General features: G+C 41.5%; 1 protein-coding gene across 2 annotated transcripts in view; it reads right to left on the bottom strand.

Moving 5' to 3' along the window:
- Atp13a5 (ATPase 13A5) overlaps positions 1–24,340 on the bottom strand; it is a 136,438-nt gene that overhangs the window by 45,039 nt on the left and 67,059 nt on the right. For both annotated transcript variants that reach the window (XM_052158013.1, XM_052158014.1), the window contains 5 exons: positions 22,461–22,649; positions 17,926–17,987; positions 15,401–15,551; positions 4,012–4,098; positions 3,218–3,374 (listed from right to left, as the gene is read on the bottom strand). In XM_052158013.1, the coding sequence (XP_052013973.1) occupies positions 3,218–3,374; positions 4,012–4,098; positions 15,401–15,551; positions 17,926–17,987; positions 22,461–22,649 (646 nt within the window). The remainder of the gene's footprint in view (positions 1–3,217; positions 3,375–4,011; positions 4,099–15,400; positions 15,552–17,925; positions 17,988–22,460; positions 22,650–24,340) is intronic.

The raw sequence follows: 24,340 nt of genomic DNA, 5'->3' as shown, positions 1-24,340 counted from the left end.
CAAGGACAGACCTCAGGACTATGTTTTCTCAAATGAAACCAGATGAATAGCCAATTTTGCAGGTTAGGTTTGATAATGTTCTAGATCCGTTCAATGCAGTGCTTGCTTTTATTAATAAAGTTTCAAGCTATCTATGTCCACTCATTTGTTTATTATCTGTGATTGCTTTGTGGCCACAGAGGTAGAGTCATAGAGCTGATACAGATACTGTGTGGCCAGAGAGGCTTGAAACATGCACAGAGTGTGACTCTTTGCAGAAATATTTGCCCATTCTTTATGTTTGCAAGTGTGCATGCTCATATGTGTGTGCATGTATGTATATAGGCATGCAAGTACCACTGTATGTGCATGTATGTCCTCTTTCCTCATTGATTTGAGAAAGAATCTCTCCTTTGGTTTACTGCTGTTTAGGCCATCCTGCAAGGTGCAGGAGATCAACCTGCCCCTGCCTCCTGTCTCCTGGTAGGTGTTCACTGAGGTTACAGAGGCATAGGTAATGCATCGAGCTTTTAAACGCCAGTTCTAGAGATCCAAACTCAGGTTGTCAGGCTGAGGCAGCCAGTGTTTCATCCACTGAGCTGTGTCCCCAGCTCACATCCCTGCTTTACAAGGTTGATGACACAATGCAGCACTTACATGATTTGACTTGACAATGTTTTTGTATTTGCAAATTCTTTTTGGGTTCTTATGTACTTGTGTGAGAATATCAGATGAAACCTGAAGGATGGCACAGTAGTGGCTGTGGTGGTGGAGGTGGTGAAGGATCTAAGTTCTATTCTCCACTCTATTACCAATGCATTTTCTGACTTCAACCTGTTAAGTCTCTCTTCTGCACCTTGGTATCCATCCACAACCTGAGCGATGGCTGACCCTTACATTCCCATTAATCTCAGACTTAGTGTATTTCTAAATATTCCCAGAGGCATGGATCAAGTCTCAAAGAGGCTCCTAGCCTACATTTATTTATATGAGAGGGAGGTGAAACATCAAGGTCAGGATAACAAAAGGGTTTGGATGGACTGTTGTGAACGGCAGAGTAGAGGCTGGACCCTTCCTGACACAGCAGGGCAATAGGAAGATTCTCATTAAGGTTGCAAACAAAAGAGACCAGAACCAAGCATAGTCTATAACTTGTTAGAGACATAGTGAGATTTATGAGGAAGATCAAAATCTGAAAGGGAAGTCTGTTTTTTTTTTCCCACTCTGAGAATCAGATACATCCTGTGTACGCAAGGCAAGTCCTTCATCCTTGGCCTATAGAAGGAACACTTCTAAGGTTAAACTAAACAGACTCCAAATGTAGAAGTTAGAATAAACATTCATGAAATCTAGAATTCTATGCACAGTTGGTGGCTATCTGCAATCATAACAAGTAAATGAAAACCAGGAGAAAAATGCCAGTTTCATCCACATGAATTTGAGTGCACCAATTTACTTATAAACTTGGCCACCGCTTAGAATGTGCATATGTTTAGGAGAATATTAAATAACACAGCTCATCTCAGAGTCTGGACCAGAAAAACAAAAGTGACTGGGAAAACCATCTAATGTCATCGAATTTAATCTAATCGATTTTTTCTTAACATATTTCTCCTTTAAAAATATTTATAAGCAAAATATGGCTATTCTATGGAATGGAATCTATACCCAATATAGCTTGAGACTAGATAGTCAATGGACCTAGCAGTAAAATGACTCCTTATACATTCTGCTATTCCCATAGATCATTGCTTTGCTCAGCCATTGCCAGAGAAGCTTTCTACTCTAGCCAATGGAAATAAAGACAGAAGCCCACAGCCAGGCACTATGCGTCAGTGAGAAATGTCAGAACATTCAGCCCTAAATGGGCTATCTCCATCAAATCCCTCCTCCCGGGCCCTGCAAAAAAAACTAGGTGACCGAGTGTAAGATCCAGAGGTGATGACGGACACCAAAGAAACAACGCCTTTTAAACATAGCTAGACACACACACCTATGAATCCACAGAGACTGAGGCAGCATGCACAGGGTTTGCACAGGGCTTCGCCAGATGGGGTCCTGGGTCCGGGAGGAAAAGTGGATACCTGTCCTTATCCCCAGCTTAGAAGTTATGTCCAATTGATCACCACTTGCAAATTAAAATTTAGTTTTCTCCAAAGGAGTCTCACCAGGCAAACAAACTACTCAGAAGGGTAGGCCAAATGCCAAGACGTAGATGGAAAACAGAAAATGACTTCAACAGCATCCCTGAAGGGTCTCTGTCTCGTAATGTGTCGATGTGCTTAATGAAAACACCTTACAGGTCCTTTGTGTATTTATTATGGCTTCCAATTTTATGTTTTTATGAGAGTCCTGTATATGCAAACGAGTGTGTCTGCATCTATATGTGTTCTGCATGCTTTCTCTGCAGCTCCTTTTTCTCATTCATTTGTTCGTTTCCACCTATTCTAATTTGTTTGGCTTTCTATTACTTCTGAGATGTCTGTTTCTAAGAAGAGACAGAAAGCATGTGGATCCAGACAGGAGTGAGGCGGTGAGGAGCTGGAAGTAGTTCAGAGAGAGGAAACCATAATCAGAGGTAGTGCTTTAAAATAATCAATTTTCAATAAAAGAAAGACATTAATTTAAAAACTTCCCCCTGGGAGGGGGAGATTGTTCAGTGGATACATGATTCCAAGATTGAAGAACTGAGTGTCAGGTCTGGGATTTATATGGTGGAAGGAGAGATATGACTCTCACAGGTTTTCCATGGTCCCTACACACACACACACACACACACACACACACACACACACACACACCATTTCCTTTCCATTGCTTTTTCTCAGCTCCTAATAGCAGAGCCAGTTTTGCCTCAGGCTGACAGGAAACCCTGTTCTACCTCACCCTAGGTTTTCTCTCGGAGTCTTACCTTCCTCCCCTAGGTCCCTAAGGTTTTGCCCTGATGCTACACTGTGGCTGTATCTTCTGTCTATGTGACATCTAGATGTTTACTCTCTATGTCTATATATTCCAGTCTCCCCGTCTGCCTCACAGGATCTCCTGTGCCGCTGTCCACTGTCACTCACACAAATCGACCTGTTCTCTTTACTGACTGTGGCAGTTTATGTCTTCGTGTGCTTTGTCATGGTGATGCAGAGGTTTCAATGTTTGGCCTTTAGAAGGCCTTTCCTCTCAGAAGAGGAAAAAAACAACCAACCAACCAACCAACCAACAAACAACAACAAAACGTCAGTACCCGTTTCAGTGCTGCAGAACCTGGCCACCATTTCCGGGGCACCCTTCATGTAGACGTGGAGGCGAAGGTCGCCAGCCAGCTGTGCAATCACAGACATCCTTTGCAGCCCTGAGGAAAACGGAAACTGGCGCAAGATGGCGATGCTGTCCACGGGGCTCTGTAAGGACATCAAAGGTAAGAGACTGAAAGGCCTTCAAGCGGGACTCGACAGATGAATGCACACTGAACAGACGAGTTCATACCCTCCTATGTGCCCAGCCTCGTCACAGCGTACTACACTTGCCACCATGCTTACCTTTTCCTGGCCTGTTTAAGGGTAACTCCCTTGATGTGTTATCTAGTCTCCAAAGCCCTCACCCGAGGCTGCCCAGAGAAGTCCTAATCTCCTTCCAGGCCATCCTCTAAGACTCGATGCTTCTTTTTCCCAGAAACACGACTCATTCCCAGCTCTGGCCTCCCACAGCTCGTTTGTCAGCCTTTATTATAGCACTTGGCAGGGCGCACTGCACTGACCTGCACTTGTATTGATTCCTGACCACTGTGTGCTTGTCCCATGCAGAACCCAGCAGGCTCATTGTGAAGTCTAGCCCAGTGCTCTGGCCCTCTCGGACACTCACCGAGTTATTTGCTGAAAACACTAATGAGCGTAGTCAGGGCTGAAGGCATGGCCAGCCCAGCTATGGAATTTATTAGGATAAAGCAAAATGGGAGAAATGTGCAATATATGCAAAGCCAGAGATGTCTATCCAGTGTTTAGGGGAAAGAAATACATGACCTATGGAAGAAAATCATACCTGGCTGGCTTTCGGTCCTGGTTTTATTACAGTGCTTGAATCTGCCTTGCCGGATTTGCAGGAGGCCACTTGGCTATCTTCCATATTCTGTTACAAAATGAAACATTTATAAGATTCCCAGGAGACAAATGAGAAGAAATATTTTTCTTTGCGCACTATGCCAATATTTTCAAAAGCCTTCTCGTGTGACTTCTCTTCCCAGATATTTACTTAAATGGCATCATTTTCAAATTTGTGTTGTTTTTATTGACAATAAGGACTTTGTCAGAAAAAAAAAATCAAAAACAAAAAAAAAGCCAGAAATACTGTCAATACATTAAAGCAGAAATAGACGGGACCGTGTTGGCCGTAGGGCAACTGTCCTTCCTGATGGCTGTGGCTAGTGGCTAGAAGAGGTCTGTCCTCTGGTGTTGAACACAACAGCTCTCAGCTGTGTTAACAGCTGTGCCCTGAGATAAACATCAAAGCACATTTTTATGTTCCACCTGTGTTACTAGTCTAATTTAGTTAGCTAGAAAGCTAGCAAGTTGGCTACTACCAAATTAGAATGTACTTTTGAAAATAGATTTTGTTCATTGGGTAAAACATCCAAATATAGACATCAGTAGTATTTAGAAATCAATATTAACCAATATTGAAAAAGAATTTAGTATATTTGTCTTAATAATCTACCAGGGAATTGTCTCTCCCCTTTTATGCTTAGAAGGCTCCCAGCTAACAAAGGATGCATAACTGTAGCCTCCACCAGACCCAGACTAAACCTTTGTGAAAACTGCTTTTTTTGGTTTTTTTGGAGGTAGATACGGCCATCTTGACAGTTATTACAGAGGTGGTACTAAAGATTCGTGTTCACAAACATGATCTGGATTTGTGTGTCTACTGTGCATGTAGAAGGAGGCATCACTAGAATCAGAACCCAAGTCACACGTAACAACAATGGCTGCAAGTCCTCTTGGCACCAGTTCTGCTGGTGTTTGGAAGAATTCTGATCATTAGGTAGTTCATTGATTTTCTTTCATTAAGATTCATGAAACTGGACATTATTTTGTCTTTATGCCTTCTTCAGAGCCAACATTCTCATCTCAAATTACTGATTTTAGGAATTTCTCTTCATGCCGGGTTTCCCCATATCAAGCACTGGATTTCCAGAAAGCCAAAAGTTCCCATTATTCATCTTTGCATTAGCTTCTTGTGAGGTGCGTTCCATGTTCTGGAAGCCACTTGTTCCTATTAATTTATAATTAATATTGTTTCCCTGTGGGGTGTATGTGTGTGTGTGTGTGTGTACACTCTCATGTGTTCCCATTTGTAGGGAGGCATATGCAGCATCCTCCATGTATTTTAGACAGGGTCTCCCACTGGAACCCAGGACTCTGAGTCATTAGGCTATCTGGACAACAAGCCCCAAAGTTCCATTTGTCTCTGTCTCCCCAGCACAAGGATTACAAGTACATGACATCATACCCATCTTTTTACCTAGGTTCTGGTAATCAAATCCAGATAATATGCCTGTTTGTGGAATCTGTTCCCACACTGGGCTGCCTTGTATGGCCTCAGTGGGAGAGGATGCATCTAACCCTGCAGAGACTTGATGCACAGGGTGGGGAGCCACCACCCTATCAGAGGAGAAGGGGAGGGGAAATGGGAGGATACACTCTATGAGGTGGGAACCAGGAATCAGGGCAGCTATCTTTGTAGCCCCTTTTGGGAGATCAGCAGAATGTTGCTAACCTTATGAATGAAAACTCACTATTTGCCTGGCACTTTACAGTGCCCAAAGTCCTTCAAAATGTCAGTACTCAGGCAAGTCTGCAAAGGAGGCATAATTATCTCAAATGCACAGATGGGATAAGAGCCTTACAGTCTTGGCTCTAGATCCACATGGGCCAGGGACAAGCGGGAAGCAATTTTCACTGTCACAGCAGATCCAGGACAGGTTTATCACTTCTGCCCCTCAACTGTCACCCACACTTAGCTCAGAAAATAAAACTAGCTTGAACAAGGGTCGTGTATGCTGATGTATGAACCTCTACTCTGTAACATGGTAGCTACCAGCCCATTATGTTTACTTAAATTTAAATCAACAAAGAAAAACTGAAATAACTCGGTTTCTTATTTGCATATCCATAATGGAAGTGTTTGTTAGCCATATTTGGGAGTCTGACTTAGGCTAGTGTTTCTTCAAGGCTGTCTGGGAACATTGGTATCATGTTATGGTCTATCTAGAAGGATTTTTGGTCAAATATATTAGGTAAATATTACATGTCATATCCTCTCTTGAATACTCAAAATGAACCACAGTATATTAAAGAAGATTACTATCCAAACACTAAATTTAATTTTGTTTAAAATCACTTCCCCAAATTATGAATCTGTGGATTCCTATACCATCTTATACTCTTTAACAGAATTGTTTGGAAAATAAAAAGATGGACGACAGATCCAGCTAGAATAAGAACAGAATTCATCTAGAGAGTAGTCACATGCTACCCACATACAGATCCTTATGACGTGACTGACAACCATAAAATCAGAGAGCTCAGACTATTCAGCACTATTACATCTCCAAACCTCAAAGCCTACCTCCCTCTACTAAACATCTGACTGCATCTACAAGTTCCATGAAAAACAAAACACGGTTGACTTGAACACAAACTTGCACAGACTGCAGACATGGCGGAAAAGCATCCTGAACTCTGGAAACCCAAGGATGTCCAACTGCAAAAGAAAGTACAAGCATGTGTCTGCATCAGTTTTAGAGACTGAAATATATGGAGGAAAGTGTAACCAACCAGCAGAGCAGAGAAGAAAGGGCACTTCACGCCGAGGGCCAGAGATACCCTGAGCAGCAGGGAACAGCTCTCCAGCCATTTCCACACAGGAACTCAGCAGGGCAGGGAAGATACACAGAAAGCAAACTGCAAAGAGCCATTCTGTTTCTCCCTATCCGGGCACTAGACACATAACAGCTGCTTTCCCACCAGCAGAGCGAGCTTCAAACACAAGCTGGAGGTAGGGGCATCTGCATTTATCTCAGCAATGAAAATATTTGACTATTTTCCTATTTTTATTTTTTGCTTTGCTATTTTTTGCTTCAGTTTGGATGTCATGTGATTGGGCTTTATGATTTTTTTTGTCTGCAACTACTATTCTCTCCCATTCTCTCTTATTTCTCAAAGCTTAACCCTCTGTGCCTTGCCTCCTGCTCCTACTTAATATCTTGGCAATTTCATTTCTTTCATTATTTTTTTTTTGGTTATTTTGGATTTGTTTTTTTTTTTTTTGAGACAGGGTTTCTCTGTATAGCCCTGGCTGTCCTAGAACTCACTCTGTAGACCAGGCTGGCCTCGAACTCAGAAATCCACCTGCCTCTGCCTCCCAGAGCGCTGGGATTACAGGCGTGCGCCACAACCACCCGGCTGGCAATTTCATTTCTTAACTTATCACTATCTTAACATTTAAACATCGACCTTGTGCTCTCAATAGCACTGTTATTTCTAACTTGATCGTGGGTATAAATGATATACCTAATTGCTTTTTTAACTGTATTATCTTATTGTTGACAAATCATTTCCTGTCCTTTGTTTCTTTTGTATAAATAGTAGAGATAATAAGATCAAGAGAAAATTAGGAAGAAGACCCACAGGAAACAACATGCACAAAAAGTGGGAGAAGCATGAAAGACTCACCTACCCAAACGGGCAGGCAGATCACAGGCAAAACAAAGCAAAGACACCTCCAAAGGCTCACCATGCCTAAATACTGAAAACAAAACAAAACCTACAAACACAAGAATAACAAAAAACCTAACAAGTCACTGAAACACCAAACAAATAATTCAAAGCCCTACTTTTAAAAATGTGCAGTGACTTCATGAAGAATTAAACAAGCAGATGAATGAAGCAAGAGATTAATTTAGAGGTTGAGGAGATAGCTCAGCAGGTACAGTGCTTGTTGCCAAGACTTGAATCCAGAATCCACATAAAGGTAGACACAGTATCACCTGCCTGTAAACCCAGCATGACTACAGTGAGATGGGAAGCAGAGACAGGACAATCCCCAGAAGCAAGTGGGCTACATAGCCTGGCATCCACAACAGCAAACAAGAGGCTTAGGAGGAAGATGAGGACTATCCCTAAGGTTGTCCTCTGCCTGCACACATACCTATACATACTCACAGGCACACACATGGAGAGAATATACCTCTTCAAAATAGAGATTTTGAATAAGTTAAAAATCATAAATGTTGGAAAACAAAAACGAAGACTTGAATCAGTCAACACACACACACACACACACACACACACACTAGAAAGCACTACCAGTAAAAGACAGGTCAAGAAACTGTCACATTCAGATAGTAATGTCAAAACTCAAACAAGCATGATCACAACTTGAAGGAAATCTGAGACTCGGTCAGGAGAGAAAATTTAAGAATTCATAGAGGTAGAAGAGAGTTGTCTCAAAATTAAAGGCATGAAAATATTCAATATAATTCTTGTCAAATTCCCAAAATTTAAGGATATGTATATGACATATGTATGTATGTATATGTATGGAATTTACAACCCTACATGGACCTGACAAGGAACAAAAACAATCTCAAGATAGATTAACATTAAAATGTGAACACAACAGAACAATAATAACTTACTTGTTACAACAAAACTCAGCATAGCATCAAGCTTCTCAGTCGAAAGCCATAAAGCCAGGAAAATAAGGATTCAAGTCCCAGAGTAAAGAACTGACAACTGAAATTATTATATCCAGGAGAATTATGTTTTAACTTAAAGGAGAAATAAGGATATCCCAGAATAAGTAAAAACTAAAGCATTTCACAGCCACTAAGCCGGAATTACAGAAGATATTTATAAGAATTCTGCATACAGAGGAGGATGATAGTCACAACCTGAAAGGAGGAGAAGGGCAGGAGGAGGAGAAGAAGGAGAAGATAAAAAGAAGATGAAGGAGGAGGAGGAGGAGGAGGAGGAAGAAGAAGAAAGAAGAAGAAGAAGAAGAAGAAGAAGAAGAAGAAGAAGAAGAAGAAGAAGAAGAAGAAGAAGAAGAAGAAAGAAGAAAAAGAAGAAAAAAAAGAAGAAAAAGAAGAAAAAGAAAAGGAAGAAAGGAAGGAAGAGGGAAGGAAAAGAAAGAAGGAAAAATCTATAAAAACAGAAAAATAAATAAAAATTAAGGAAGAGTCAAAAACACCCAATTTGGCAAAATCAGCAAACCCTAAAGGTCAGCAAAATAAAAAACAAGTAGTTTCAAACCAACCAAAAGAAGAATAAACAAAACTACAGGAAGTAAGTATATTTCAATGATAATCCTGAATATTAATGGTCACAACTTTCTAACTAAAAGACATAGACCAGCTGATTGAATCTGAACATGAGATCCAACCATTTTCTGGCTGCAATAAGCATGTTTCATTGGTAAACATACAGGAAAACTGAAATAATAATCATAGAATGGAAAATTACACATGCGGCATCAAGTAGATGCAGAAGATAAGCAAGATTAGCCATATCTGACCAAGCAAATTTCAAACCAAAAGTAGCAAGAAGAGATAGAGGACGCTACTAAAAGAAAATATCCATTAAGAAGGTGAAAAATTTAAAGATACAGGTTCAATGTTCGGGTCCTTAATTACATAAAACACACTTAAAAATACAGGTCCATATATGATAATACTGTGTTGATTCAATTCCCTACTCTCATCAATAAATAAAATACCACAGTCAGAAAAATCTACAAAGAAAGCTCATTGTTCAACAGTACCATTAAGCAAACACATCAAATGGACTGATTGAATGGACATCCGCTGAACAGTCCCCCACTCAGATATGAATGTACATTGCTGTCAGTAGCCCATAGAACTTTCTCAAAAAAACAGATCATATTTTGTGCCATAAACCAAGTCTTGAAAAATACATTTTCTTAAATCTTATCAGCTTACAATAGAATCAAACTAAAAATCAATAGCAAGAAATGCTGCACACATGCGTGGGTAATAAATAGTACTATTTTGAACAATCAATGTGTCACTGAAAAAGTCAGGGAGGAAACCAAAAATTCCTAGAGTCGATAAAAATTGAGACATGATTTATTGGAACTTTTAGAACCTAGCAGAGTTATTTCTAAGAGGCATGAATTAATACAGGTTCTACATTAAAAATCAGGAAAAACACTCTGCTGTGCTTGCTGACAGGAGCCTAGCAAAACTCCGGAGAGGCTTCATTCGGCAGTGGATGGAAACAGATGCAGAGATTCAGAGTCAAACATCAGCAGGAGCTCTGGGAAGTCTGGTGGAAAAGTCAGCAGTAGAATTGAACAAGCTGGATGGGTCAAAGCCACCACGAGAAGACCTACAGAGTTAACTACCCTGGACTCACGGGGGTCTCACAGAGACTAAATCACCAACAGGAGAGCATTCAGGGGCTGGACCGAGGATCCCTACATATTTGTACCAGATATGCAGCATGTGGGTCCCCTAACAATTGAAGGTGGAGGCTGTCTCTAACACAGTTGCTTGCCGTTGGCTTCCCTTCCCATAACTAGACTATCTAGTTGGGCCTCAGAGGGAGAGAATGGGCTTTGGCCTACAACAACTGGATTTCCCAGGGTGGGGTCTTCCACTTCCTTGAGGAGAAGGTAATGGTGAGAAGTATTTGTAAGGGAGTCACGGGGAGGAGAGGAGGGACTATGGGGCTGTGATCAGGATGGAAAATGAATAAATAATTTAATCAATACAAAATCAGGGAACACTCAAATATATAATTGAATAGTTTACCTCTTAGAAAAACAAGAATGACAAAAGAGAAAGAAAGAAGGAAAGGAAGGAAGGAAGGAAGGAAGGAAGGATGAAAGGAAGGAAGGAAGGAAGAATGAAAGGAAGGAAGGAAGGATGAAAGGAAGGAAGGAAGGATAAAAGGAAGGAAGGAAGGATGAAAGGAAGGAAGAATGGAAGGAAGGATGGAAGGAAGGAAGGATGGAAGGAAGGAAGGATGAAAGGAAGGAAGAATGAAAGGAAGGAAGGAAGGAAGGATGAAAGGAAGGAAGGAAGGAAGGAAGGAAGGAAGGAAGGAAGGAAGGAAGGAAGGAAGGAAAGAAGGGCAAGAAGAAGCCAAAATGAAAAGCAGAAGATGGAAATAAATGATAAGGTTAGGGCTGAAGTCAATAAAGTGAAGATCAAAGTTAAAATAAATCAAAGACTTGTTTCTTTGAAAAAAAATAACAAGTTGAATAAAACCTTAGTCAAATCTACTGACAGAAAGAGAAGATCAAAATGAAGAAAAACAGATGGAAAGGGAGAGGTTACAACAGATTCTAATGAAATCTGATCACTAGGAAATATTTTCAAATCATACACTCCAGAAGTCTGGAAAATCTAGAAGACATGGGTCAATATTTAGGCACATATGACCTACCAATGTTAAATCAAGAGAATGCAAACATATAAGCAACTTACTCCTGCCCTTGGCAATCAATAAAATTTAGCAGTGCTAAAAAAGCCTCCCAGCAAAGAGAAGCTCAGAGCAGACAAATTCACTGCCACATTTTACCAGACCTTTAAAGCACTGACTCCTGTATGCCTCAAATTATCCCATAAATAGAAAGAAAAGGAACCCAAGTAAGCTAGTTCGATGAAGGCAGAATTACCCTGACAGACTATAAGGAGCCAATAAAAAGTTTACCCAGCTACCACCCAATTTCTCTGGTAATATGATTTCAAAAATTATCAATAAAATATTTGTAAACCAAACCAGTTAAGACATTGGAAAGACTATATAACCAAAATGAAGCTGTTTCATTCCCAGATGCAAGGGAAGTTAGGCATATACAGATCATTACATGTAAAAGACATAGACGGACTAGAGGCAGAAATCACTTATCACTTCCACAGATGCAGAAAAGACCTTTGACAGAGGTTAGCATGTGATAAAATCTCTGAAGCAACTAGGAACAAAAGAAATATACTTAAGCAAAATAATGACTATTATGACTTGTAGGAGGCATGTGCATCCTTGTGTTCATAGATAAGCCCTAGGGAAACCTGGGAATGAATGTGGTTAATAGCCTGATGACCTCTGTGGGCTCCCCTAGCTCACCCACCTCCAATAGCTCCCCTGGACTCTTATATTGAATTCGTTTATCTCAATCAATCTATAATGATCTCCTCCCCCAGACCTTTATCATGAGCATGTTTACCTTGAGCCTGCTTTCTTAGCTAATATATAAAGTCCATCTTTATGGAAGAGGTTACTTGTATTTTACAAGAGTTTTGATGTAGTCATGCCTTAAACTTTGTTGTGCACTACAGATTGAGTTAATTATCACCAAGAAGCTTTTTATCAAATCATGTTATACTTAAATATACCTAAAATAATCGATCTGGAGTCAGACTCTTGAAGTTTATAACATCACTGGCTACTGGGTCATGTTGAAGTGAATTTCCTTCCTACTTGCCCTGGCTCAACGCTCTGCTGGCTGTAGTGTTTGCAGAGACCCCTCACATATCAAACATGCAGTCAGCATGAGACCAAATGGGGGAAAACTGAATGTCCTAGCAAAGTAAAAACAAAAAAGCACTGTCTGCTCTTTCAACTCTTCTCAACGCAGTGCATAAAGTCTTAGCCAGAGTAGTAATGAAAATGAAAAATGAAAGGATTTCAAATAGAAAGAGGCCCAATTACCCCTGTTTACAGATGACAAGGCTCTAGACTTACATGCCCAAATGCTTCTGCCATAAAACTCTTGGATGTAATGGAGAATTTCAGCAAAGCAGCAGGACGTAAACTCAACAAACAAATAGCAGTAGCTTTTATATATGTCAACAGCAAGAAGGAAATCAGAAAACGATCTCATCCACAACAGCTTCAAAGCATACCAAGTATACTTTGTACTAAATTCTGAAGCACTAATAGCAATATATGTAGAAAATGTAATAATTAGAAAATAAGTTATATGAAAAGAGTATTAAAATTTATAACAACTTTTAACAACACAGTGAAGATGTTTCTGACTTTTCTACCCAGAAGTGTAACTGTTGGTGATGAGAGACTCTAAGTTTGCTCTTCCTCACTCTGTGTCTGGGGTCTTAGGGTGCTGCCAGTCTGCCTTCCCTCCCTCAGAGCTCATTTGCATATAGAAGACAGTTGAGGTACCTCTCCAAAATTATCTCAGATCTTCTTGTCACTTTATGGCTATGTGTAAAAGGCTAACCCTGCTGTACAGCTCAGTGTTAGTTAGTAGATAACATCCTACAAAATTTGTTGTGCAGGGAAATTAGTATAGATCTTTTAAAAAATATGCTCTACCTCTATAGAGATGCTTATTAACTTTCTGTGTTAACAAGCAAACTACATGATTCCAAACACTGTATGTTTGTAATAAATATGGCTCTAGATACTGAGTTAATGAAAGTATTAAAGAATAATGCTTTGTTCTTTAATAATCTCTTTCCATTAATAACTGAAAATGGAGTTGATGAGGGTAAGTATAACTATCTTCTGAATCTAGACTTGTTTTTTAAATAGTCTATGCAAATGTAAAAAATTATTTTTCCTCGCTTAATAAAATACACTTCGATAAACTGATATATTGCTCAAAATAATAAAAATAGCTAGGAATAAGTTTAACCAAGGATGTGAAAGCCTTTTACAATAAAAACTTTTAAGCATCATTGAACACAATTGAAAAAGACACTGGAAGATGGATAGGCCTCCTACATTCATTGATTGGCAGATTCCATATTATAGAAATTGCAACCCTACCAAAGGACCGAAGATTTGATTCCCATAAAAATTCCAAAGATGTTCTTCACAGAACTAGAAAAAGTACAATATTAAAATTCATATGAAAGCACATAAGGCCACAGAGACTAAACAATCCAAAGCAAGAAAAGCAATGGTAGAGGTGTCACAACAGCTGATTTCAAATTATACTACAGAGCTATGGTAACAAATCCTGCACCGTACTAACACAAACACAGAATGTAGACAAAGGAAATAAATTAGATACAGTGATAAACCAGTCACATCCAACTGAATTTTGAGTATATGTATATATGTATGTATACATATATGATATACATGTATGTGTATATAATATGCACATATTCATACACATACTCATACATATACACAAACACATACACACATACATACACATATACAAACACATACACATACACAAACACATACACATATACATACTGGTAGAAACAGCCTTTTCAACTAATGGTGCTGGAAATCTGGATTTACACATATAAAATAAAACTAGATTCCTATCGCCTATCTGGTAAAAATATTGATTCAAAATGCATCAAAGACATTAATGTAAGACCGGAAATTTTAGAATTACTAGAGGGAAACACATCAAGACAAAAACTCGGGTGTGGATTTTCAGCAAAAGGATTCCAACATCTCAGAAAAGAGCAAGAATTGACAAATAGAACTATATGATATTAGCAAGCTTCTGCACATCCAAGGGAGCTAACAGTCAAGAGAACCTGTAATTGGGAGAGCAAGCCACAACAAAAGCTCATATGGATTCAGAGAAAAAGGAGCCTTTACATACTGTTGGTAGCAATGCAAATCATCCAGCTACTATGAAAATTACAACTAAAGTTTCTGAAAAAATTAAAACTATATGATCCTGTTTACTATGGCACAATCTACAACAGCAAAGACAGAGAATCAGCCCAAGTGTCCACCAGTAAATAAGTGGATAAGGAAACTGTGGCATTCTTACACAGAGGAGCTTTATTCATTCATAAAAATAAAATTATGTAATTTGGAAAGAAAACCAAATGGAACAGGAGATCACATTACATTAAATAAGCCAAGCTCAGAAAGCCAAGAATCACATGTTTTCTTCCATACATAGGACTTACATTGCATATGTATATATATATATATCAGATATATGATATGTGCATACCAAAAACCTATTTACAAAACAGAAGGATAATTAAGGGAAGGTCAGTACATTGTGCTGAAGAAAATGTCATTATAAATCTCATCATGAGCCGGGCGTGGTGGCGCACGCCTGTAATCCCAGCACTTGGGAGGCAGAGGCAGGCAGATTTCTGAGTCCAAGGCCAGCCTGGTCTACAGAGTGAGTTCCAGGACAGCCAGGACCACACAGAGAAACCCTCTCTTGAAAAACCAAAAAATTAAAAAAATAAAAATAAATCTCATCATGTTGTATTATAAATCTATGCTGATAAAATTTGGGAAAATATATATCTTTATAATGATTATTCATTAATAACAATGATTAATGACAAAGGGTAGCCATTTTCTAGATTTGTAACTGAGTTTAAAAGGATCCAGATCTGCCAATAAAGGTTTCTTCACTTGATTAATGGATATAACCATCACCTTACCCAACCAGTGCCTTCAAACATTTTGAGGTCCAAAGGGTCTCCTTGGATGGTCCCATCAAGAAGAATCAGGGAGTGGCAGCTGGCCATAGCTGCACACAGTGGGCCCCAGGGCACAGCCTCACCTGAGGCAAAGCTGTGGACTGCCTGGAAACTGGTTAAAAAGATAACATTAAAATTTTCAATAACGTCATTTGCATGCCCTGCCTCTTAAATCTTACCAAGGCAGCACCCTGGTTAGCTGACTCTAACCTCTAACCACTAAACTCTAACCTGTAGCCTCTTCCATGACTTCCACTGTTTCTTAAACTCAGGGCACAGCCCATATGGAGCTGAATGAATGAACACGGGGGTGGGGGGTGGGGGGGGGAACCTGCAAAAATTATGGCAACAGTAAAATGTTTCTGAATGTCAACAACCACAGACTAATTCAAAATCAAATGTGTAATTAATCTAAAATGTTTTACGCAGTGCTAACCCATGCTGCCTCCCATGACTTCACTGTAGCCCTAGTTCTGAATACATAACATGTCCAGTTTGTACAGTGCACACCAGTACTGCTAGCAGAATCAAAGAATAATGCCAAGAACATATTGGCTCAGAACATAGACTACTGTTAAGTTATAAACTGCAGGGTTTGCACTATACACAAAAAAAACCTTTCAACTATAGGAAATGATGGTTTGATCATGGACAAAGACTTTTAATATTTTCCTACTGTCATATAAAGCATGGGTTTAAAATAAATTGATAGTCTATTAGCAATAAGTGTTTGGTCTGTATACTTATATTCTTTCTGTATCTATGTACCTGGAGCTGCACACAGATTTCTTGGGTGAAAGGCATCATACCTAGCTCTATCTCACCTTACAGCTGCTGATCTTACCAATATCCTTAGTGCCAGACTAAGCTTGATGCGTTGACTCTACTTGTTCGGGGATTTTTCTGCTCATAGTCCTCTGCTCACTTGGGATTTTTAATTTTCAGTTATAGCATTCTACCCACAGAGTAATGTTTACATAACCCTTCTTTGACTTTGGATATGGATTTTCCCCTTTGATATAGACTCCCACTGGGCAATCGAAAACCAAATTTCAGGGAGCTTGAATCTAATCACACGAGCTTTTGTGGTGTTGCATGTAAACCACAAAACTCTATGAACAATCACATACCCTAAGCAAGAAATCTCTAGATCCATGAGGGAACTAGAGAGGGAAGAAGCTTCCTTAGTGATCCAAGCAACTGAAAGCAAGCAGAGGCTTAGAACTGATTTTCATTACTCAGTTCCTTGAAGTCTACCACTGTTTCCAGAAACTTCTTTCTAATCTACACATCCTGCCACTGAAGCTTCTTCTCCTCATTGACAATATACCCTGGAATTATTTACCTCCATCCCCTCCTAGTTTTAAGTTGAACAGCGATTGCATTTAGTTGATTATGCACCTCCAAAGCATCAGTGTGCTAGGGGCAAGGGAGGAAGATGGGAGTGGGAAGCAAGAGAAGTTCCTGGTTTCATTGCTCTGGGTCATAGGCACCCTACTCCTCTAGACAAAAACCTAATCGGTCCATCTGAACAGCCTGAACATGTCCGAACATGAATAGAGTTAGAAATAAAGCTGTCCCCTGTGCCCAGCCTGGCGTCTTCTGTAGCATCACACTGTGCTCAGGATGGAGCTAACCCTATCACTAGCTTGCTGAACCCTGCCTGACTATTTCTCCAAATCTTCAGCTACCTCAGCTGAAGACTGAGGACTTTTTGGAGCCAAAGTAGGCCAAAGCTGAAGACTGGAGGCCATCGCTATTTAGAAGGCACAAAAGCACACCTCAGCCCTGCAGGAAAAAGCTAGGACCACTCTCCCTCCCCTCTCCTGCTCTGCCCTGAGGCATGTATCTATATGGTTACCTTCTTTGTTTTACCATGACAGCCTTTAGCCCAGGTCTGTAAAATTTATAACTAGATGTGCTTTAAAGTCTCCCTCACATACCATCATTTTCAGAGAGTCATCCTTGATGTGTTAAAATTCAAAATGACTTTCTATTATCAATCACCATGTGTCATAAAAAATCAGAGCTGTATGTTACATCAAGCAATTTTATTGTTCTGTCTCCATTCTGATTTTCCTATGTTCATAGTCATAATTTCCATTGAGGGTGAGTGCATTTGCACAAATTCATCCCATTAGACTGGGAGCTCCACAGGGAGCCAATGGAGTCCTTTTCTGGGTTTCTGTCCAGCCACCTCCGAAGCCTTGTGATCTGTACTCAAGCATGGTTTTGATTCCTTGATCAGTTTGATCCATGTCTTATTCATTTGGCTCCTTACCCATCTCCCTCATTCTCTCCCATTATTTTCACATTGACTTTCACAAAGAAATGATCTGCTTTCTTTGTCTGACTTGGAGCACATCTAATTAAATGAATTAAAATAATTGGGAGCCAGTGTGAATCTTATTCCCCAAGCTTGGCAAGGGTAGATTTGAATTTCACCACAGGAATCTATCACCAGACCTCCCATTTTAGGGTCCTACCAGTTGCCAGCAGTGGGGACAGTCCCCCAGAGGTCCAGCCCATCTTCTGTCAGAGTTCCTGTCTGAATAAAAAAATTGTAATTGATTTTTTAAAGCAGAATAGTTAAAGCATTGGTGTCATGATTTAAACAAGATCCAAGCGGCCAAGAAACTACAGCATATCCAACCATCCAAACCCTTGTTTATGACCATCTGCGTCTCGTGCAGGATCCCCAGGAGGCTCCAGTTTCTACGTGACTCTATGCAAGAGCTCTGTTTGAATCTGCTTGCTTGTTGTCCTGTCTGCTGCTCTTGTCACTGAGAGGCTCCATACATGGAAATTCAGCACGAGCCACCTCACAGCTGACTCTGCAGTGGGCACCTGCTGTCTTTTCAAAAACTGAATTTGGGTTCTTTCCCCTCTTTCCAAGACCAGCTAGTCCACTCTTTTCCCTTTGGGCTCATCCTAATTTTCTAAAACTCTGGCCAATAAGGTAACCATTCAGATCATAATGAAATGTTGATAAAGAATTTTCAGCCCACAGTCAGAAATGAAAGGCTAATCATAAATATGAATTAATGCCTGTGAGTGAGTTTTATTGTCAGATCAAGAGGAAAATGGTCATTTGATATTCTGTATTATAGGAAAGTATTTGACAGTTAATGTAACCCAAAAAGCAAATAGAATCAAGCCTGTTATATATGTTCATGTTCCAGTTATTCATTAGCTGCATGTTTCTGTGGTCTGGCAGCCTTAAGCTAACCACTCTACACTTGTCCAGAGTAGAGTGGCTACTGTTGAACAGGTCAGGCAGACAGGACACTCCTAAGTACAGGCACTGGCAGCTCCCACATGCACTATTTAAAGCCATGGACATATAAAACACTGGGCTTCCTTGCTTCCTATTGGATGGTATCATCTGCCATCACAACAGATCTTATCAGCATGGCAGTTTACAGGCACAAGCTTACAAGGCTCTCCTCCTTACAACTGAGCAAACAGTAGAGAATCAGACAGTTATACCCCATGAGGAGACAGTGGTCCACAGGCTGGAAGACTGAACCAAAGTCCGGACAACCTTCTTCCACCAGCAAGAATGTTGGTGAGTTCTGCTAGGCACGTGGGAAGATAAAGTCCACTCTGGCTCTCCAAATGAAAAGAACTAAAGAATCCTTCTTTCTTGAGTTCACTCAGTTCCCAAAGAGAGGCAGCAGGCTCAGAGGAACCATTCCTCAAGGGTGACTTTAGTAAAGGAGCAATTCATTACATTTTCTCCCGCTTTCTCTAAGGCACCAACCTGCCTGCATGGTCAACCGTCCAAATCCCCTTGGGTTGCTGCATTTCAGAAAGAATTAGCAGCTTAATTCAAAATGAGATGTTTTTGTTGGGAGGTTACGCTTTTAAGCATCCATGTTTTGAGCATGAACATAGAGAGATTTGGCAACAGGGTAAGAGAAATGAGACTGTGTTACTTCTCTATTTAAAAATAACCTCACATGACAAAAATAACCTAAAATAGAAAGAAAGTGAAATTTTAATCACAGTTCTAATCTAAAAAGAATAGAACAGCAAAGGAAAAACCTTTATCATAATGTTCAACCCCAGGCTCAGGCTGAAGCGAATAGAGAATCTGTTTTACAGAAGGCAGGGGCTGCACATATAAACAAATACACTCAGAAGCCCAGTCATATATCACTGGTTGGAAATTAGCAGTGGGGTGTTCTAGTGTAACATCATGTTTATAAGAGTTCTATAATATAAAGCTGGAAAAGGAACTTAAAGATAATTGCAGTCCAAGCTTTCTACTGAAGTAGTGATAGACACTTAGTTCTGAACTCAGGTTTAGAGACCTCATTTTGTCATGCCCCATCAGTGTAGCTAGCTGATAGTGTTCTAGCTACATGCTGCCACACTTTGTGGAATTCTGCCAAGCTGGTGGACAGGCAGCCCCTCTGGATATTTAGCAGAAGATGGCAGGAGGATGCAGAGAAAAGTGTTACATGGAAGTAAAATAACAGCCTCTGGGGGGACATGGTTTATAAATCGCCCTCCTAAAAGATCAAAGATGCGTTTGAGGTTGTTGGGTATACAAGAAGAGATTCTATCAGAAAAAAAAGCAGGCAAGGAGCTAAAGTCTGATCATGAGGCTAAAGTCTCAGACTGTTGCTCAGCTAACACTCCAGTTCCTTTCTAATGGAGAATGAGCACCTTTTAGCCAAGTGAAGGGGGGGTGAAGGGAGAGAAGGGGCAGGGGAGGGGTGGGGGAGGGGGAGGGGTGGAGAGGGAGAGGAGGATAGAGAGGGAAAGGGGGATGGAGAGAGATGGGGGAGGGAGAGGGAGTGGGAGAGGGGGAGGGAGAGAGAAAGGGAGAGGGAAAGGGAGGGGGAGAGGAGGAGGGAGAGGGGGAGAGGGAGGGAGAGGGGGATGGAAAGGGAGAGGGGGAGGGTAGGGAAAGGGAGAGGGGGAAGGGGAGGTGGAGGGAGAAGGGGATGCAGAGGGAGAGAGGGAGGAGGAGGGGAGGAGAGGGGGAGGGAGAAGGGCATGGAGAGGGAAAGGGGGAAGGGGAGGGAGAGGTGGAGGGAGAGGGGGAAGGAGAGGAAGAGGGAGAGGGAGGGAGGTACACACAGAGAGAGAGAGTAAAATAATCTAAGAGACAGGCTGCTCTGGGGTGAGGGCAGCAGGACCAGGTCTCATGCAGCTTCCCCTCAGTTCTCCCAGGCCTCTCTGCCTCTCTATCTCTTGCTGACCCCTTCTGTTGTGGTTTGAATGTTAACCCTCCCATGCAGGCTCATGTGTTTGACTGTTTGGGGCGGTGTTTCAGAAGAATGTTGTAGAACCTTTGGGCATAGATCTTGCAGGTTACAGTCTGTCTCCGCTCTCATTCTAGCTCCCTGCTTCCTGTTTGACTCCAGCTGTGTGTGAACACCTCCACCCTCCTTGCCATGTCCTTGAGGCAAAGCAAATCTCTTCTCCCTTCACTTGCTGCTTTTAAGTGTTTGGCCATAATGACAAGAAACTAACAGCCTCTTCATAAAGTTCCCATAAAAAGAACAGCAAAAGAATTCTACAAAAATGTTACTCATAGTATGTGTTTGAAGACCCCGTGCTCGTCTTTGAGATGTGGCCTCCTCCTTGGCTTGCCACATCAGCCTCCAGTTTCATTTCACTGGAAAGTCCAGCTTCTAGCCTTACTCTGTGGTCTTCTGTCTGTGAGATGTTTGGGTGCCTTTTTCATTCTTGTGCTTTGATCTGGCCATCTCTACGCTCAGAGGTGGCCTCCACCCTGTGACAGATAAGCACCTGCTGATGCCTGCTCACACCCCCACCAAATACACATCTCCCCGTAGGACAGTTGTCTTACTCCCGTAGTCCCTACATCCTCAGCTAGATGCTAAACATCTTCAGAGCTAGGGATGGCCACTCATGATGCTCTACAAGCACCGTGTACAACACCTGGCCCACAGAGAGGGTTTGCTGAAAAAAAAAATGACCAAAGTGTTGATTAGTTATTTGAACAAAAATGAACTAAAACTAAAAGGGTTAGGGTTAAGGTTAGGGTTAGGGCTAGTGTTAGGGTTAGGGCTAATGTTAGGGTTAGCACTAGGGTTAGGGCTAGGTCTAGGGTTAAGGTTAGAGGTTTAGTGTTAGGAGTGATCAGCCAAGTCCACTGTACTACAGCCTGTCCAACCTGAGGCCAGAATCTAGGTATGTGAGGGGGCCTTGATGCTGGATTCATTCCCGGTTCCTATAGAAGAGTGGTGGGACTCTTGAACTCCCTGACAACAGTAGCCATCCCCCTCCAGAATATACTCTCCTTTGCCACCTCTCTATGACCCTGAGTAAAGGGTTAGGGGTAGGGTTAAGGTTAGGGTTAGGGTTAGGGTTAGGGTTAGGGTTAGGGTTAGGGCTAGTGTTAGGGTTAGGGCTAGTGTTAGGGTTAGGGATAGTGTTAGGGTTAGGGCTAGTGTTAGGGTTAGCACTAGGGTTAGGGCTAGGTCTATGGTTAAGGTTAGAGGTTTAGGGTTAGGATTAGAGCTAGGGCTAGGGCTAGGGTTAGGGTTAGGACAGGGAACCCACACTTCGTTAGCCTGGATCCCTGACCCCTGGAAGAAGAGGAGAAAGAGTGGTGTCAGGAATGTCGACACTGGCTCTTGTCCACTCTGTCTTTATCATTTCAAGTAGCAGTAGGTAGATGTGAATGAGATTCATGTAAGTTCCAAACATAGCACTGCTACGACATGGAAGGTCCCACCCATTTTTGCCTGCAAAGGAGATTATTGGTGCAAGAGACTGTTTCAAAACATAACAAGGGCACAGAAAGTATTAAATTGCAGCAGGCAAAGGAAATCATGATAAGATTTCCACACTGCCACCCACTGAGCCAACAAGTTTGCTTTCTAGACTGTGACCTTGAACTACCTAACTCTGTAACTGCTCTGGCCTCAGTTTCTCAGCTGTATAGTGGGAATGGTAGGCAAGACACACTCTGAGGTCCTTCCTAGCTGTGCCATGCATCAAAACCATCAGCCCCCAACCTGGTAAGTTTGAGACCCACTTTGTCAAAGCACACGAGGTTGATCTGGCCACACATGTTGATTCTCTGTGGGGAGATGCAGAAAATCTTCTTCTTCTTCAACCTCTTCTGGGCATACACATTGCCTATAGTCAACGCAGCTGGGAGCACAGGAGGGACAGTGGCAGTGAGAAGGATCAAGGCCATGGTTGCAGTTTCTCTCGGAGGAACCTGGAGAGGGGAAAGGCCGTACATGGGTTGGCCCAGCAGAGCAAGATGCCACCCTTGCTCCAGCTTCCTGCTTTCTCCCAGTTGCCTCCTATAACACTTGGTAACCCTAGACCTTGGCCTATAGTATTCCTGGTGAGTTGACTTTCTTGGTGGGGTCGGTGGTCCCCGGGATATCCCTAAAGCATATATACATTGCCCCTATTGTACAAGGAGACATTTGCAACCCTGTTCCAAGTCTCCCTGACCTTCTCTGACTCAGCTTCCTTCAAGAATACTCAACTCTCCCCTGTTCATCATATCTCTACACACTGTCTGAACTCCTAGGATGTCACATAGGCACGTCTTAGATCATAATAGTTCACTCCAAAACTTGACATTAGTTTTTAAATCTCTTTGCCTCGCAAACCTGCACATGCCTGAGGTACATGAGCTGTGTAAGAGCTTGAATCCTTGTTTGTCTTAAATTCTAAAGTCCACCTCACGGTCTGGGGCAGAGCCATACTTAGTTCATAGATGGATGGAATAATGACATGACAGACACTGGGACCAAGGTTGCCAAGATCACAGCACCCCAGTGTGTTCTTAGCTCTGAGGAAGCCAATACTGAGATTCGATTCTTTTCCTGTGGCAGACAAGTGTCTGCACCAGATGCATTACTTATCTACTTTATCCTACAACAGCTGCTTTCTCTACTTTCTCCAACTACTCACATAGATGAGTTTTGATCCTGTAGACTCAAACTTGTCTCATCCTGAACTAATGCAGTCAGTTGCTGCCACAGGGTCAAAGTTTCTGAGCCACAAGTTCTGATATCCCACTTCCAGCCTTGGTGTGGATGGCAGATCGAGCTCTGTCCAGGAAAACTTCACTCCCAGACTGTGCCAATGCTTACTTTGCTTATCTGATAGCTACTTAGGCTCTCTAGGTCAGACTGGCACACTGCCTGAGAGTCTGGACCCAATGGCCTTGACATTCTACCTAGCTCTTCCCAAACTCCATTCTACTAGTGACAAATGCACTGGACTCCTTAGGGATACCTCCTGGCAGTCTTATGCCAGTTCAAAACAATTGTTCAGAGATTAGATTCTACCATGAGCATTGACTAGAAATTCTTGGGATTATGTCATCACCCACCAATATCCTGGTCCCTTCCACATTCACAAATACCCAGCATCCACTGGTACTACCAGTTTGGATGATGCCCAGCTTCAAATCCATACCTATAATCTCCTCTCCTTCTTGACCAGTCTATAGGTAGGATCCCATCGTGTCTTGATGGCCACAGGAAGGCACAGCAGAACAGACTCTCAGGACCAGAAAGACCCTCAGAGATTACAAATGACAGCCTCTCCCTCCCTGGCTTCCAGTGAAGAGAAGCACCCACCCATATGAACCTGGTAAATGCGTGATTCCTTTTTTATTATTATTAGATATTTTCTTTATCTACATTTCAAATGTTATCCCCTTTCCTGGTTTACCTGCTTTAGACAGCAAACAGAAAGCAAATTCCCTATAGAAGGCACTGGATATCCTAGAGCTGAAGCTACTGTAGATGTAAGCCACTCAATGTGGAAGTGGGGAACCAGACCCTCTGCAAGAGCAACTAGTACTCTTAACTATTAGTGCATTTCCCCAACACCCTGGAAAACTTTTCATAGCTCTACATCTAACATGAATGTAAATTGAAAATT

Source organism: Apodemus sylvaticus, chromosome 15 (assembly GCF_947179515.1).
Source record: "Apodemus sylvaticus chromosome 15, mApoSyl1.1, whole genome shotgun sequence".
Lineage (NCBI taxonomy): Eukaryota > Metazoa > Chordata > Mammalia > Rodentia > Muridae > Apodemus > Apodemus sylvaticus.
Note: the sequence above shows the minus strand (reverse complement) of the source record. Positions and strands in the feature narration are given on the sequence as shown.